Source organism: Bombina bombina, chromosome 5 (assembly GCF_027579735.1).
Source record: "Bombina bombina isolate aBomBom1 chromosome 5, aBomBom1.pri, whole genome shotgun sequence".
Taxonomy (NCBI): Eukaryota; Metazoa; Chordata; class Amphibia; order Anura; family Bombinatoridae; genus Bombina; species Bombina bombina.
In genome coordinates this window covers 19011086-19025098 of record NC_069503.1, presented here as the reverse complement: position 1 = coordinate 19025098, position 14013 = coordinate 19011086, and the positions used below count along the sequence as shown (strand labels likewise).

At 45.8% G+C, this 14013-nt stretch overlaps 1 protein-coding gene across 1 annotated transcript in view; it reads left to right on the top strand.

The window, feature by feature from the left end:
* The window catches only part of LOC128661241 (SCO-spondin-like), a 624208-nt gene that overhangs the window by 242410 nt on the left and 367785 nt on the right, over nucleotides 1–14013 (top strand). Inside the window, exon 56 of the mRNA XM_053715520.1 lies at nucleotides 13589–13768. Within this exon, the coding sequence (XP_053571495.1) occupies nucleotides 13589–13768 (180 nt within the window). The remainder of the gene's footprint in view (nucleotides 1–13588; nucleotides 13769–14013) is intronic.

Sequence of the window (14013 nt, the reverse complement as noted above, 5' to 3'; positions counted from 1 at the left end):
ATGGGACTAACTGCTTGGTGCAAGCATGCACAGGTAATAAGACTAGATGGGTATGGGACTAGCTGCTTGGTGCAAGCATGCACAGTTAATAAGACTAGATGAGTATGAGACTAGCTGCTTGGTGCAAGCATGTATAGGTAAAAAGATTAGATGGGTATGAGGCTATCTGTTTGGTGCAAGCATGCACAGTTAATAAGACTAGATGAGTATGAGACTAGCTGCTTGGTGCAAGCATGCACAGGTAATAAGACTAGATGGGTATGGGACTAGCTGCTTGGTGCAAGCATGCACAGGTAATGAGACTAGATGGGTATGAGACTATCTGCTTGGTGCAAGCATGCACAGTTAATAAGACTAGATGAGTATGAGACTAGCTGCTTGGTGCAAGCATGCACAGGTAATAAGACTAGATGGGTATGGGACTATCTGCTTGGTGCAAGCATGCACAGTTAATAAGACTAGATGGGTATGGGACTAGCTGCTTGGTGCAAGCATGCACAGTTAATAAGACTAGATGAGTATGAGACTAGCTGCTTGGTGCAAGCATGCACAGGTAATAAGATTAGATGGGTATGAGACCAGCTGCTTGGTGCAAGGATGCTCAGGTAATGAGACTAGATGGGTATGAGACTATCTGCTTGGTGCAAGGATGCTCAGGTAATAAGACTAGATGGGTATGGGACTAGCTACTTGGTGCAAGCATGCACAGGTAATAAGACTAGATGGGTATGGGACTAGCTGCTTGGTGCAAGCATGCACAGGTAATGAGACTAGATGGGTATGAGACTATCTGCTTGGTGCACGCATGCACAGTTAATAAGACTAGATGAGTATGAGACTAGCTGCTTGGTGCAAGCATGCACAGGTAATAAGACTAGATGGGTATGGGACTATCTGCTTGGTGCAAGCATGCACAGTTAATAAGACTAGATGGGTATGGGACTAGCTGCTTGGTGCAAGCATGCACAGTTAATAAGACTAGATGGGTATGGGACTATCTGCTTGGTGCAAGCATGCAGATGTAATAAGGCTAGATGGGTATGGGACTAGCTGCTTGGTGCAAGCATGCACAGGTAATGAGACTAGATAAGTATGAGACTAGCTGGCTGCTTGGTGCAAGCATGCACAGGTAATGAGACTAGATGGGTATGGGACTAGCTGCTTGGTGCAAGGATGCTCAGGTAATAAGACTAGATGGGTATGAGACTAGCTGCTTGGTGCAAGCATGCACAGGTAATAAGATTAGATGGGTATGAGACCAGCTGCTTGGTGCAAGGATGCTCAGGTAATGAGACTAGATGGGTATGAGACTATCTGCTTGGTGCAAGGATGCTCAGGTAATAAGACTAGATGGGTATGGGACCAGCTGCTTGGTGCAAGGATGCTCAGGTAATAAGACTAGATGGGTATGGGACTAGCTGCTTGATGCAAGCATGCTCAGGTAATAAGACTAGATGGGTATGGGACTAACTGCTTGGTGCAAGCATGCACAGGTAATAAGACTAGATGGGTATGGGACTAGCTGCTTGGTGCAAGGATGCTCAGGTAATGAGACTAGATGGGTATGGGACTAGCTGTTTGGTGCAAGGATGCTCAGGTAATGAGACAAGATGAGTATGGGACTAGCTGCTTGATGCAAGCATGCTCAGGTAATAAGACTAGATGGGTATGGGACTAACTGCTTGGTGCAAGCATGCACAGGTAATAAGACTAGATGGGTATGGGACTAGCTGCTTGGTGCAAGCATGCACAGGTGATGAGACTAGATGAGTATGGGACTAGCTGCTTGGTGCAAGCATGCTCAGGTAATGAGACTAGATGGGTATGGGACTAGCTGCTTGGTGCAAGGATGCTCAGGTAATAAGACTAGATGGGTATGAGACTAGCTGCTTGGTGCAAGCATGCACAGGTAATAAGATTAGATGGGTATGAGACCAGCTGCTTGGTGCAAGGATGCTCAGGTAATGAGACTAGATGGGTATGAGACTATCTGCTTGGTGCAAGGATGCTCAGGTAATAAGACTAGATGGGTATGGGACCAGCTGCTTGGTGCAAGGATGCTCAGGTAATAAGACTAGATGGGTATGAGACCAGCTGCTTGGTGCAAGCATGCTCAGGTAATAAGACTAGATGGGTATGAGACTATCTGCTTGGTGCAAGGATGCTCAGGTAATAAGACTAGATGGGTATGAGACTAGCTGCTTGGTGCAAGCATGCACAGGTAATAAGATTAGATGGGTATGAGACCAGCTGCTTGGTGCAAGGATGCTCAGGTAATGAGACTAGATGGGTATGAGACTATCTGCTTGGTGCAAGGATGCTCAGGTAATAAGACTAGATGGGTATGGGACCAGCTGCTTGGTGCAAGGATGCTCAGGTAATAAGACTAGATGGGTATGGGACTAGCTGCTTGATACAAGCATGCTCAGGTAATAAGACTAGATGGGTATGGGACTAACTGCTTGGTGCAAGCATGCACAGGTAATAAGACTAGATGGGTATGGGACTAGCTGCTTGGTGCAAGGATGCTCAGGTAATGAGACTAGATGGGTATGGGACTAGCTGTTTGGTGCAAGGATGCTCAGGTAATGAGACAAGATGAGTATGGGACTAGCTGCTTGATGCAAGCATGCTCAGGTAATAAGACTAGATGGGTATGGGACTAACTGCTTGGTGCAAGCATGCACAGGTAATAAGACTAGATGGGTATGGGACTAGCTGCTTGGTGCAAGCATGCACAGGTGATGAGACTAGATGAGTATGGGACTAGCTGCTTGGTGCAAGCATGCTCAGGTAATGAGACTAGATGGGTATGGGACTAGCTGCTTGGTGCAAGGATGCTCAGGTAATGAGACTAGATGGGTATGGGACTAGCTGTTTGGTGCAAGCATGCACAGGTAATAAGACTAGATGGGTATGGGACTAGCTGCTTGGTGCAAGGATGCTCAGGTAATGAGACTAGATGGGTATGAGACCAGCTGCTTGGTGCAAGGATGCTCAGGTAATGAGACTAGATGGATATGGGACTAGCTGCTTGGTGCAAGCATGCTCAGGTAATGAGACAAGATGGGTATGGGACTAGCTGCTTGATGCAAGCATGCTCAGGTAATGAGACTAGATGGGTATGGGACTAGCTGCTTGGTGCAAGCATGCACAGGTAATAAGACTAGATGGGTATGAGACCAGCTGCTTGGTGCAAGGATGCTCAGGTAATGAGACTAGATGGGTATGAGACTATCTGCTTGGTGCAAGGATGCTCAGGTAATAAGACTAGATGGGTATGGGACCAGCTGCTTGGTGCAAGGATGCTCAGGTAATAAGACTAGATGGGTATGGGACTAGCTGCTTGATGCAAGCATGCTCAGGTAATAAGACTAGATGGGTATGGGACTAACTGCTTGGTTCAAGCATGCACAGGTAATAAGACTAGATGGGTATGGGACTAGCTGCTTGGTGCAAGGATGCTCAGGTAATGAGACTAGATGGGTATGGGACTAGCTGTTTGGTGCAAGCATGCATAGGTAATAAGACTAGATGGGTATGAGACCAGCTGCTTGGTGCAAGGATGCTCAGGTAATGAGACTAGATGGGTATGGGACTAGCTGCTTGGTGCAAGCATGCTCAGGTAATGAGACAAGATGGGTATGGGACTAGCTGCTTGATGCAAGCATGCTCAGGTAATAAGACTAGATGGGTATGGGACTAACTGCTTGGTGCAAGCATGCACAGGTAATAAGACTAGATGGGTATGGGACTAGCTGCTTGGTAAAAGCATGCACAGGTGATGAGACTAGATGGGTATGGGACTAGCTGCTTGGTAAAAGCATGCACAGGTAATGAGACTAGATGGGTATGGGACTAGCTGCTTGGTGCAAGGATGCTCAGGTAATGAGACTAGATGGGTATGGGACTAGCTGTTTGGTGCAAGCATGCACAGGTAATAAGACTAGATGGGTATGGGACTAGCTGCTTGGTGCAAGGATGCTCAGGTAATGAGACTAGATGGGTATGAGACCAGCTGCTTGGTGCAAGGATGCTCAGGTAATGAGACTAGATGGGTATGGGACTAGCTGCTTGGTGCAAGCATGCTCAGGTAATGAGACAAGATGGGTATGGGACTAGCTGCTTGATGCAAGCATGCTCAGGTAATAAGACTAGATGGGTATGGGACTAACTGCTTGGTGCAAGCATGCACAGGTAATAAGACTAGATGGGTATGGGACTAGCTGCTTGGTGCAAGCATGCACAGGTAATGAGACTAGATGGGTATGGGACTAACTGCTTGGTGCAAGCATGCTCAGGTAATGAGACTAGATGGGTATGGGACTAACTGCTTGGTGCAAGCATGTTCAGGTAAAAAGATTAGATGGGTATGAGACTATGTGCTTGGTGCAAGCATGCTCAGGTAATGAGACTAGATGGGTATGAGGCTAGCTGCTTGATGCAAGCATGCTCAGGTAATGAGACTAGATGGGTATGGGACTAACTGCTTGGTGCAAGCATGTTCAGGTAAAAAGATTAGATGGGTATGAGACTATCTGTTTGGTGCAAGCATGCACAGGTAATAAGACTAGATGGGTATGGGACTAGCTGCTTGGTGCAAGCATGCACAGGTAATAAGACTAGATGGGTATGAGACTAGCTGCTTGGTGCAAGCATGCACAGGTAATAAGACTAGATGGGTATGAGACTAGCTGCTTGGTGCAAGCATGCAAAGGTAATAAGACTAGATGGGTATGAGACTAGTTGCTTGGTGCAAGCATGCACAGGTAATAAGACTAGATGGGTATGAGACTAGCTGCTTGGTGCAAGGATGCTCAGGTAATGAGACTAGATGAGTATGGGACTAACTGTTTGGTGCAAGCATGCACAGGTAATAAGACTAGATGGGTATGGGACTAGCTGCTTGGTGCAAGGATGCTCAGGTAATGAGACTAGATGGGTATGAGACCAGCTGCTTGGTGCAAGGATGCTCAGGTAATGAGACTAGATGGGTATGGGACTAGCTGCTTGGTGCAAGCATGCTCAGGTAATGAGACAAGATGGGTATGGGACTAGCTGCTTGATGCAAGCATGCTCAGGTAATAAGACTAGATGGGTATGGGACTAACTGCTTGGTGCAAGCATGCACAGGTAATAAGACTAGATGGGTATGGGACTAGCTGCTTGGTGCAAGCATGCACAGGTAATGAGACTAGATGGGTATGGGACTAACTGCTTGGTGCAAGCATGCTCAGGTAATGAGACTAGATGGGTATGGGACTAACTGCTTGGTGCAAGCATGCACAGGTAATGAGACTAGATGGGTATGAGGCTAGCTGCTTGATGCAAGCATGCTCAGGTAATGAGACTAGATGGGTATGGGACTAACTGCTTGGTGCAAGCATGTTCAGGTAAAAAGATTAGATGGGTATGAGACTATGTGCTTGGTGCAAGCATGCTCAGGTAATGAGACTAGATGGGTATGGGACTAACTGCTTGGTGCAAGCATGTTCAGGTAAAAAGATTAGATGGGTATGAGACTATCTGTTTGGTGCAAGCATGCACAGGTAATAAGACTAGATGGGTATGAGACTAGCTGCTTGGTGCAAGCATGCACAGGTAATAAGACTAGATGGGTATGAGACTAGCTGCTTGGTGCAAGCATGCACAGGTAATAAGACTAGATGGGTATGAGACTAGCTGCTTGGTGCAAGCATGCACAGGTAATAAGACTAGATGGGTATGAGACTAGCTGCTTGGTGCAAGCATGCACAGGTAATAAGACTAGATGGGTATGAGACTAGCTGCTTGGTGCAAGCATGCACAGGTGATAAGACTAGATGGGTATGAGACTATCTGTTTGGTGCAAGCATGCACAGGTAATAAGACTAGATGGGTATGAGACTAGCTGCTTGGTGCAAGCATGCACAGGTAATAAGACTAGATGGGTATGAGACTAACTGTTTGGTGCAAGCATGTTCAGGTAAAAAGATTAGATGGGTATGAGACTATCTGTTTGGTGCAAGCATGCACAGGTAATAAGACTAGATGGGTGTGAGACTAACTGCTTGATACAAGCATGCTCAGGTAATGAGACTAGATGGGTATGGGACTAACTGCTTGGTGCAAGCATGCTCAGGTAATGAGACAAGATGGGTATGAGACTATGTGCTTGGTGCAAGCATGCTCAGGTAATGAGACTAGATGGGTATGGGACTAGCTGCTTGGTGCAAGCATGCTCAGGTAATGAGACTAGATGGGTATGGGACTAACTGCTTGGTGCAAGCATGTTCAGGTAAAAAGATTAGATGGGTATGAGACTATCTGTTTGGTGCAAGCATGCACAGGTAATAAGACTAGATGGGTGTGAGACTAACTGCTTGATACAAGCATGCTCAGGTAATGAGACTAGATGGGTATTTGACTAACTGCTTGGTGCAAGCATGCTCAGGTAATGAGACAAGATGGGTATGAGACTATGTGCTTGGTGCAAGCATGCTCAGGTAATGAGACAAGATGGGTATGAGACTATCTGCTTGGTGCAAGCATGCACAGGTAATAAGACTAGATGGGTATGAGACTATGTGCTTGGTGCAAGCATGCTCAGGTAATGAGACTAGATGGGTATGGGACTAGCTGCTTGGTGCAAGCATGCTCAGGTAATGAGACTAGATGGGTATGGGACTAGCTGCTTGATGCAAGCATGCACAGGTAATGAGACTAGATGGGTATGAGACTAACTGCTTGGTGCAAGCATGCTCAGGTAATGAGACTAGATGGGTATGGGACTACCTGCTTGGTGCAAGCATGCATAGGTAATGAGACTAGATGGGTATGGGACTAGCTGCTTGGTGCAAGCATGCTTAGGTAATGAGACTAGATGGGTATGGGACTAGCTGCTTGATGCAAGCATGCATAGGTAATGAGACTAGATGGGTATGGGACTAGCTGCTTGGTGCAAGCATGCTCAGGTAATGAGACTAGATGGGTATGGGACTAGCTGCTTGGTGCAAGCATGCTCAGGTAATGAGACTAGATGGGTATGGGACTAGCTGCTTGATGCAAGCATGCATAGGTAATGAGACTAGATGGGTATGGGACTACCTGCTTGGTGCAAGCATGCATAGGTAATGAGACTAGATGGGTATGGGACTAGCTGCTTGATGCAAGCATGCATAGGTAATGAGACTAGATGGGTATGGGACTACCTGCTTGGTGCAAGGATGCACAGGTAATGAGACTAGATGGGTATGGGACTAGCTGCTTGATGCAAGCATGCATAGGTAATGAGACTAGATGGGTATGGGACTAACTGCTTGGTGCAAGCATGCACAGGTAATAAGACTAGATGGGTATGAGACTAGCTGCTTGGTGCAAGCATGCACAGGTAATGAGACTAGATGGGTATGAGACTATCTGCTTGGTGCAAGCATGCACAGGTAATAAGACTAGATGGGTATGAGACTATCTGCTTGGTGCAAGCATGCACAGGTAATGAGACTAGATGGGTATGGGACTACCTGCTTGATGCAAGCATGCACAGGTAATGAGACTAGATGGGTATGGGACTATCTGCTTGGTGCAAGGATGCACAGGTAATAAGACTAGATGGGTATGGGACTAGCTGCTTGGTGCAAGCATGCACAGGTAATGAGACTAGATGGGTATGGGACTATCTGCTTGGTGCAAGCATGCACAGGTAATGAGACTAGATGGGTATGAGACAAGCTGCTTGGTGCAAGCATGCACAGGTAATAAGACTAGATGGGTCTGGGACTAGCTGCTTGGTGCAAGCATGCACAGGTAATGAGACTAGATTGGTATGGGACTATCTGCTTGGTGCAAGGATGCACAGGTAATGAGACTAGATGGGTATGAGACAAGCTGCTTGGTGCAAGCATGCACAGGTAATAAGACTAGATGGGTATGGGACTAGCTGCTTGGTGCAAGCATGCACAGGTAATGAGACTAGATGGGTATGGGACTAACTGCTTGGTGCAAGCATGCACAGGTAATGAGACTAGATGGGTATGGGACTAACTGCTTGGTGCAAGGATGCTCAGGTAATAAGACTAGATGGGTATGGGACTAGCTGCTTGGTGCAAGCATGCACAGGTAATAAGACTAGATGGGTATGAGACTATCTGCTTGGTGCAAGCATGCTCAGGTAATGAGACTAGATTGGTATGAGACTATCTGCTTGGTGCAAGCATGCTCAGGTAATAAGACTAGATGGGTATGGGACTAACTGCTTGGTGCAAGCATGCTCAGGTAATAAGACTAGATGGGTATGGGACTAACTGCTTGGTGCAAGGATGCACAGGTAATGAGACAAGATGGGTATGGGACTAACTGCTTGGTGCAAGCATGCTCAGGTAATAAGACTAGATGGGTATGGGACTAACTGCTTGGTGCAAGCATGCTCAGGTAATAAGACTAGATGGGTATGGGACTAGCTGCTTGGTGCAAGGATGCACAGGTAATGAGACTAGATGGGTATGGGACTACCTGCTTGGTGCAAGCATGCACAATTAATAAGACTAGATGGGTATGGGACTACCTGCTTGGTGCAAGCAAGCACAATTAATAAGACTAGATGGGTATGGGACTAGCTGCTTGGTGCAAGCATGCACAGTTAATAAGACTAGATGGGTATGAGACTAGCTGCTTGGTGCAAGCATGCACAGGTAATAAGACTAGATGGGTAGGAGACTATCTGCTTGGTGCAAGCATGCACAGGTAATAAGATTAGATGGGTATGGGACTAACTGCTTGGTGCAAGCATGCTAAGGTAATAAGACTAGATGGGTATGGGACTAGCTGCTTGGTGCAAGCATGCTCAGGTAATAAGACTAGATGGGTATGGGACTAGCTGCTTGGTGCAAGGATGCACAGGTAATGAGACTAGATGGGTATGGGACTAACTGCTTGGTGCAAGCATGCTCAGGTAATAAGACTAGATGGGTATGGGACTAACTGCTTGGTGCAAGGATGCACAGGTAATAAGACTAGATGGGTATGGGACTAGCTGCTTGGTGCAAGCATGCACAGGTAATGAGACTAGATAAGTATGAGACTAGCTGCTTGGTGCAAGCATGCACAGGTAATGAGACTAGATGGGTATGGGACTAGCTGCTTGGTGCAAGCATGACCAGGTAATGAGACTAGATGGGTATGGGACTAACTGCTTGGTGCAAGCATGCTCAGGTAATAAGACTAGATGGGTATGGGACTAACTGCTTGGTGCAAGGATGCACAGGTAATAAGACTAGATGGGTATGGGACTAGCTGCTTGGTGCAAGCATGCACAGGTAATGAGACTAGATAAGTATGAGACTAACTGCTTGGTGCAAGCATGCACAGGTAATGAGACTAGATGGGTATGGGACTAGCTGCTTGGTGCAAGCATGACCAGGTAATGAGACTAGATGGGTATGGAACTAGTTGCTTGGTGCAAGCATGCACAGGTAATGAGACTAGATAAGTATGAGACTAACTGCTTGGTGCAAGCATGCACAGGTAATGAGACTAGATGGGTATGGGACTAACTGCTTGGTGCAAGCATGCTCAGGTAATAAGACTAGATGGGTATGGGACTAACTGCTTGGTGCAAGGATGCACAGGTAATGAGACTAGATGGGTATGGGACTAGCTGCTTGGTGCAAGCATGACCAGGTAATGAGACTAGATGGGTATGGGACTAACTGCTTGGTGCAAGGATGCACAGGTAATGAGACTAGATGGGTATGGGACTAACTGCTTGGTGCAAGGATGCACAGGTAATGAGACTAGATGGGTATGGGACTAACTGCTTGGTGCAAGCATGCACAGGTAATAAGTCTAGATAGGTATGAGACCAGCTGCTTGGTGCAAGGATGCACAGGTAATAAGACTAGATGGGTATGAGACCAGCTGCTTGGTGCAAGGATGCACAAGTAATAAGACTAGATGGGTATGAGACTATCTGCTTGGTGCAAGCATGCACAGGTAATAAGACTAGATGGGTATGGGATTAACTGCTTGGTGCAAGGATGCACAGGTAATGAGACTAGATGGGTATGGGACTAACTGCTTGGTGCAAGCATGCTCAGGTAATAAGACTAGATGGGTATGGGACTAGCTGCTTGGTGCAAGGATGCACAGGTAATGAGACTAGATGGGTATGGGACTAACTGCTTGGTGCAAGCATGCTCAGGTAATAAGACTAGATGGGTATGGGACTAACTGCTTGGTGCAAGGATGCACAGGTAATAAGACTAGATGGGTATGGGACTAGCTGCTTGGTGCAAGCATGCACAGGTAATGAGACTAGATAAGTATGAGACTAGCTGCTTGGTGCAAGCATGCACAGGTAATGAGACTAGATGGGTATGGGACTAGCTGCTTGGTGCAAGCATGACCAGGTAATGAGACTAGATGGGTATGGGACTAACTGCTTGGTGCAAGCATGCTCAGGTAATAAGACTAGATGGGTATGGGACTAACTGCTTGGTGCAAGCATGCACAGGTAATAAGACTAGATGGGTATGGGACTAGCTGCTTGGTGCAAGCATGCACAGGTAATGAGACTAGATAAGTATGAGACTAACTGCTTGGTGCAAGCATGCACAGGTAATGAGACTAGATGGGTATGGGACTAGCTGCTTGGTGCAAGCATGACCAGGTAATGAGACTAGATGGGTATGGAACTAGTTGCTTGGTGCAAGCATGCACAGGTAATGAGACTAGATAAGTATGAGACTAACTGCTTGGTGCAAGCATGCACAGGTAATGAGACTAGATGGGTATGGGACTAACTGCTTGGTGCAAGCATGCTCAGGTAATAAGACTAGATGGGTATGGGACTAACTGCTTGGTGCAAGGATGCACAGGTAATGAGACTAGATGGGTATGGGACTAGCTGCTTGGTGCAAGCATGACCAGGTAATGAGACTAGATGGGTATGGGACTAACTGCTTGGTGCAAGGATGCACAGGTAATGAGACTAGATGGGTATGGGACTAACTGCTTGGTGCAAGGATGCACAGGTAATGAGACTAGATGGGTATGGGACTAACTGCTTGGTGCAAGCATGCACAGGTAATAAGTCTAGATAGGTATGAGACCAGCTGCTTGGTGCAAGGATGCACAGGTAATAAGACTAGATGGGTATGAGACCAGCTGCTTGGTGCAAGGATGCACAAGTAATAAGACTAGATGGGTATGAGACTATCTGCTTGGTGCAAGCATGCACAGGTAATAAGACTAGATGGGTATGGGATTAACTGCTTGGTGCAAGGATGCACAGGTAATAAGACTAGATGGGTATGGGACTAACTGCTTGGTGCAAGCATGCACAGGTAATAAGACTAGATAGGTATGAGACCAGCTGCTTGGTGCAAGGATGCACAGGTAATAAGACTAGATGGGTATGAGACCAGCTGCTTGGTGCAAGGATGCACAAGTAATAAGACTAGATGGATATGAGACTATCTGCTTGGTGCAAGCATGCACAGGTAATAAAACTAGATGGGTATGGGACTAGCTGCTTGGTGCAAGCATGCACAGGTAATAAGACTAGATGAGTATGAGACTAGCTGCTTGGTGCAAGCATGCACAGGTAATGAGACTAGATGGGTATGAGACTATCTGCTTGGTGCAAACATGCACAAGTAATAAGACTAGATGGGTATGGGACTAGCTGCTTGGTTCAAGCATGCACAGGTAATAAGACTAGATGGGTATGAGACTATCTGCTTGGTGCAAACATGCACAAGTAATAAGACTAGATGGGTATGGGACTAGCTGCTTGGTGCAAACATGCACAAGTAATAAGACTAGATGGGTATGGGACTAGCTGCTTGGTGCAAGCATGCACAGGTAATGAGACTAGATAAGTATGAGACTAGCTGCTTGGTGCAAGCATGCTCAGGTAATGAGACTAGATGGGTATGAGACTAGCTGCTTGTTGCAAGCATGCACAGGTAATAAGACTAGATGGGTATGAGACCAGCTGCTTGGTGCAAGCATGCACATGTAATAAGACTAGATGGGTATGAGACCAGCTGCTTGGTGCAAGCATGCACAGGTAATAAGTCTAGATGGGTATGGGACTAACTGCTTGGTGCAAGCATGCATAGGTAATAAGACTAGATGGGTATGAGACCAGCTGCTTGGTGCAAGCATGCACATGTAATAAGACTAGATGGGTATGAGACCAGCTGCTTGGTGCAAGCATGCACAGGTAATAAGACTAGATGGGTATGAGACCAGCTGCTTGGTGCAAGCATGCATAGGTAATAAGACTAGATTGGTATGGGACTAGCTTCTTGGTGCAAGCATGATCAGGTAATAAGACTAGATGGGTATGGGACTATCTGCTTGGTGCAAGCATGCTCAGGTAATGAGACTAGATGGGTATGGGACTACCTGCTTGGTGCAAGCATGCTCAGGTAATGAGACTAGATGGGTATGGGACTAGCTGCTTGGTGCAAGCATGCATAGGTAATAAGACTAGATTGGTATGGGACTAGCTGCTTGGTGCAAGCATGCACAGGTAATAAGACTAGATTGGTATGGGACTAGCTGCTTGGTGCAAGCATGCACATGTAATAAGTCTAGATGGGTATGGGACTAGCTGCTTGATGCAAGCATGCACAGGTAATAAGACTAGATGGGTATGGGACTAGCTGCTTGGTGCAAGCATGCACAGGTAATAAGACTAGATGGGTATGGGACTAGCTGCTTGGTGCAAGCATGCTCAGGTAATGAGACTAGATGGGTATGGGACTAGCTGCTTGGTGCAAGCATGATCAGGTAATAAGACTAGATGGGTATGGGACTACCTGCTTGATGCATATCTTTCCTGATTCAGATAGAGCATGCAATTTTAAGCAACTTTCTAATTTACTCCTATTATAAATTTTTCTTCATTCTCCTGGTATCTTTATTTGAAAAAGTAAGAATGTAAGCTTACGAGCCGACCCATCTAGCACTTGCTGATTGGTGGCTAAATATAGCTTACATTCCTGCTTTTTAAAATAAAGATACCAAGGGAATTAAAAAAAAATGATAATAGGAGTAATTGAGAAAGTTGCTCTTTGTGAATCATAAAAGAAAACATTTGGTTTCCGTGTCCCTTTAACAGGATCTGGTTTATTAAGCTATGAAATGAGCATGTGCAGGAGATTTAACAATGACAACAATCTTATCAGACCACCAAGAAATGACACTCAGTAAAAATGTGTCTTCAGGATTTCACAGGTGCTGAATTTCAAAATTAAAAAGTAAAAATAAACTTTGACAAACAGTTTTATACAAGTTTTTTGATTAACTAGAATATTGCTGTAGAATTTATCTCTGTGGTAACATAAAGGTGCATTCATTAAACAAAAGGTAAGTTGGTTATTGTAAGATTAATGAATATTATGAAGATTATTGATCTTGGAATCATTTAAACACCCATTGCCCTTCCTCTACCAAGCTGGTGTTGCCTTTAAAAGATCCCTGTGACTTTACTAATGTGTCTTCTTTGTTAATTCCAGTGGCCTTCTCTGGGGTGACCAGTTGATAATTACTTACAAAGCATTACAGTGTGAGTAGATAATTGCTCTTTCTTGGTCCTTAGTGAATGGAGGTTGGTCTCACTGGGGTGACTGGTCTTCATGTGATGCTGAGTGTCAAGGAGGTGTGAGATCCAGGAGCAGAAGCTGTGAAAACCCACCACCAAAAAATGGCGGTCACCCATGCCATGGTGAAGCTATGCAGATGGAATCCTGCAACTTGCACCCTTGTGGAGACTCACAGGGCAAGTATGGGCTCTGGCATCTGTAACATGGGGGGGGGGATCTGTAACAAAGAACGAAGTTAGTAACACAGGGAGCATTTATAAAACGAAAGTGGAATAATTATAAACAATAGTTGAATCTGTAACACAGGGGCATTGATAACACATTTTTGAATCAGTAAAAAAGGGGGGCATCTATAACATAAGGAGCATTCGTAACAAAGGATGAAATCCTTATCATAGAGGGTATCTGCAGCACAAGGGGT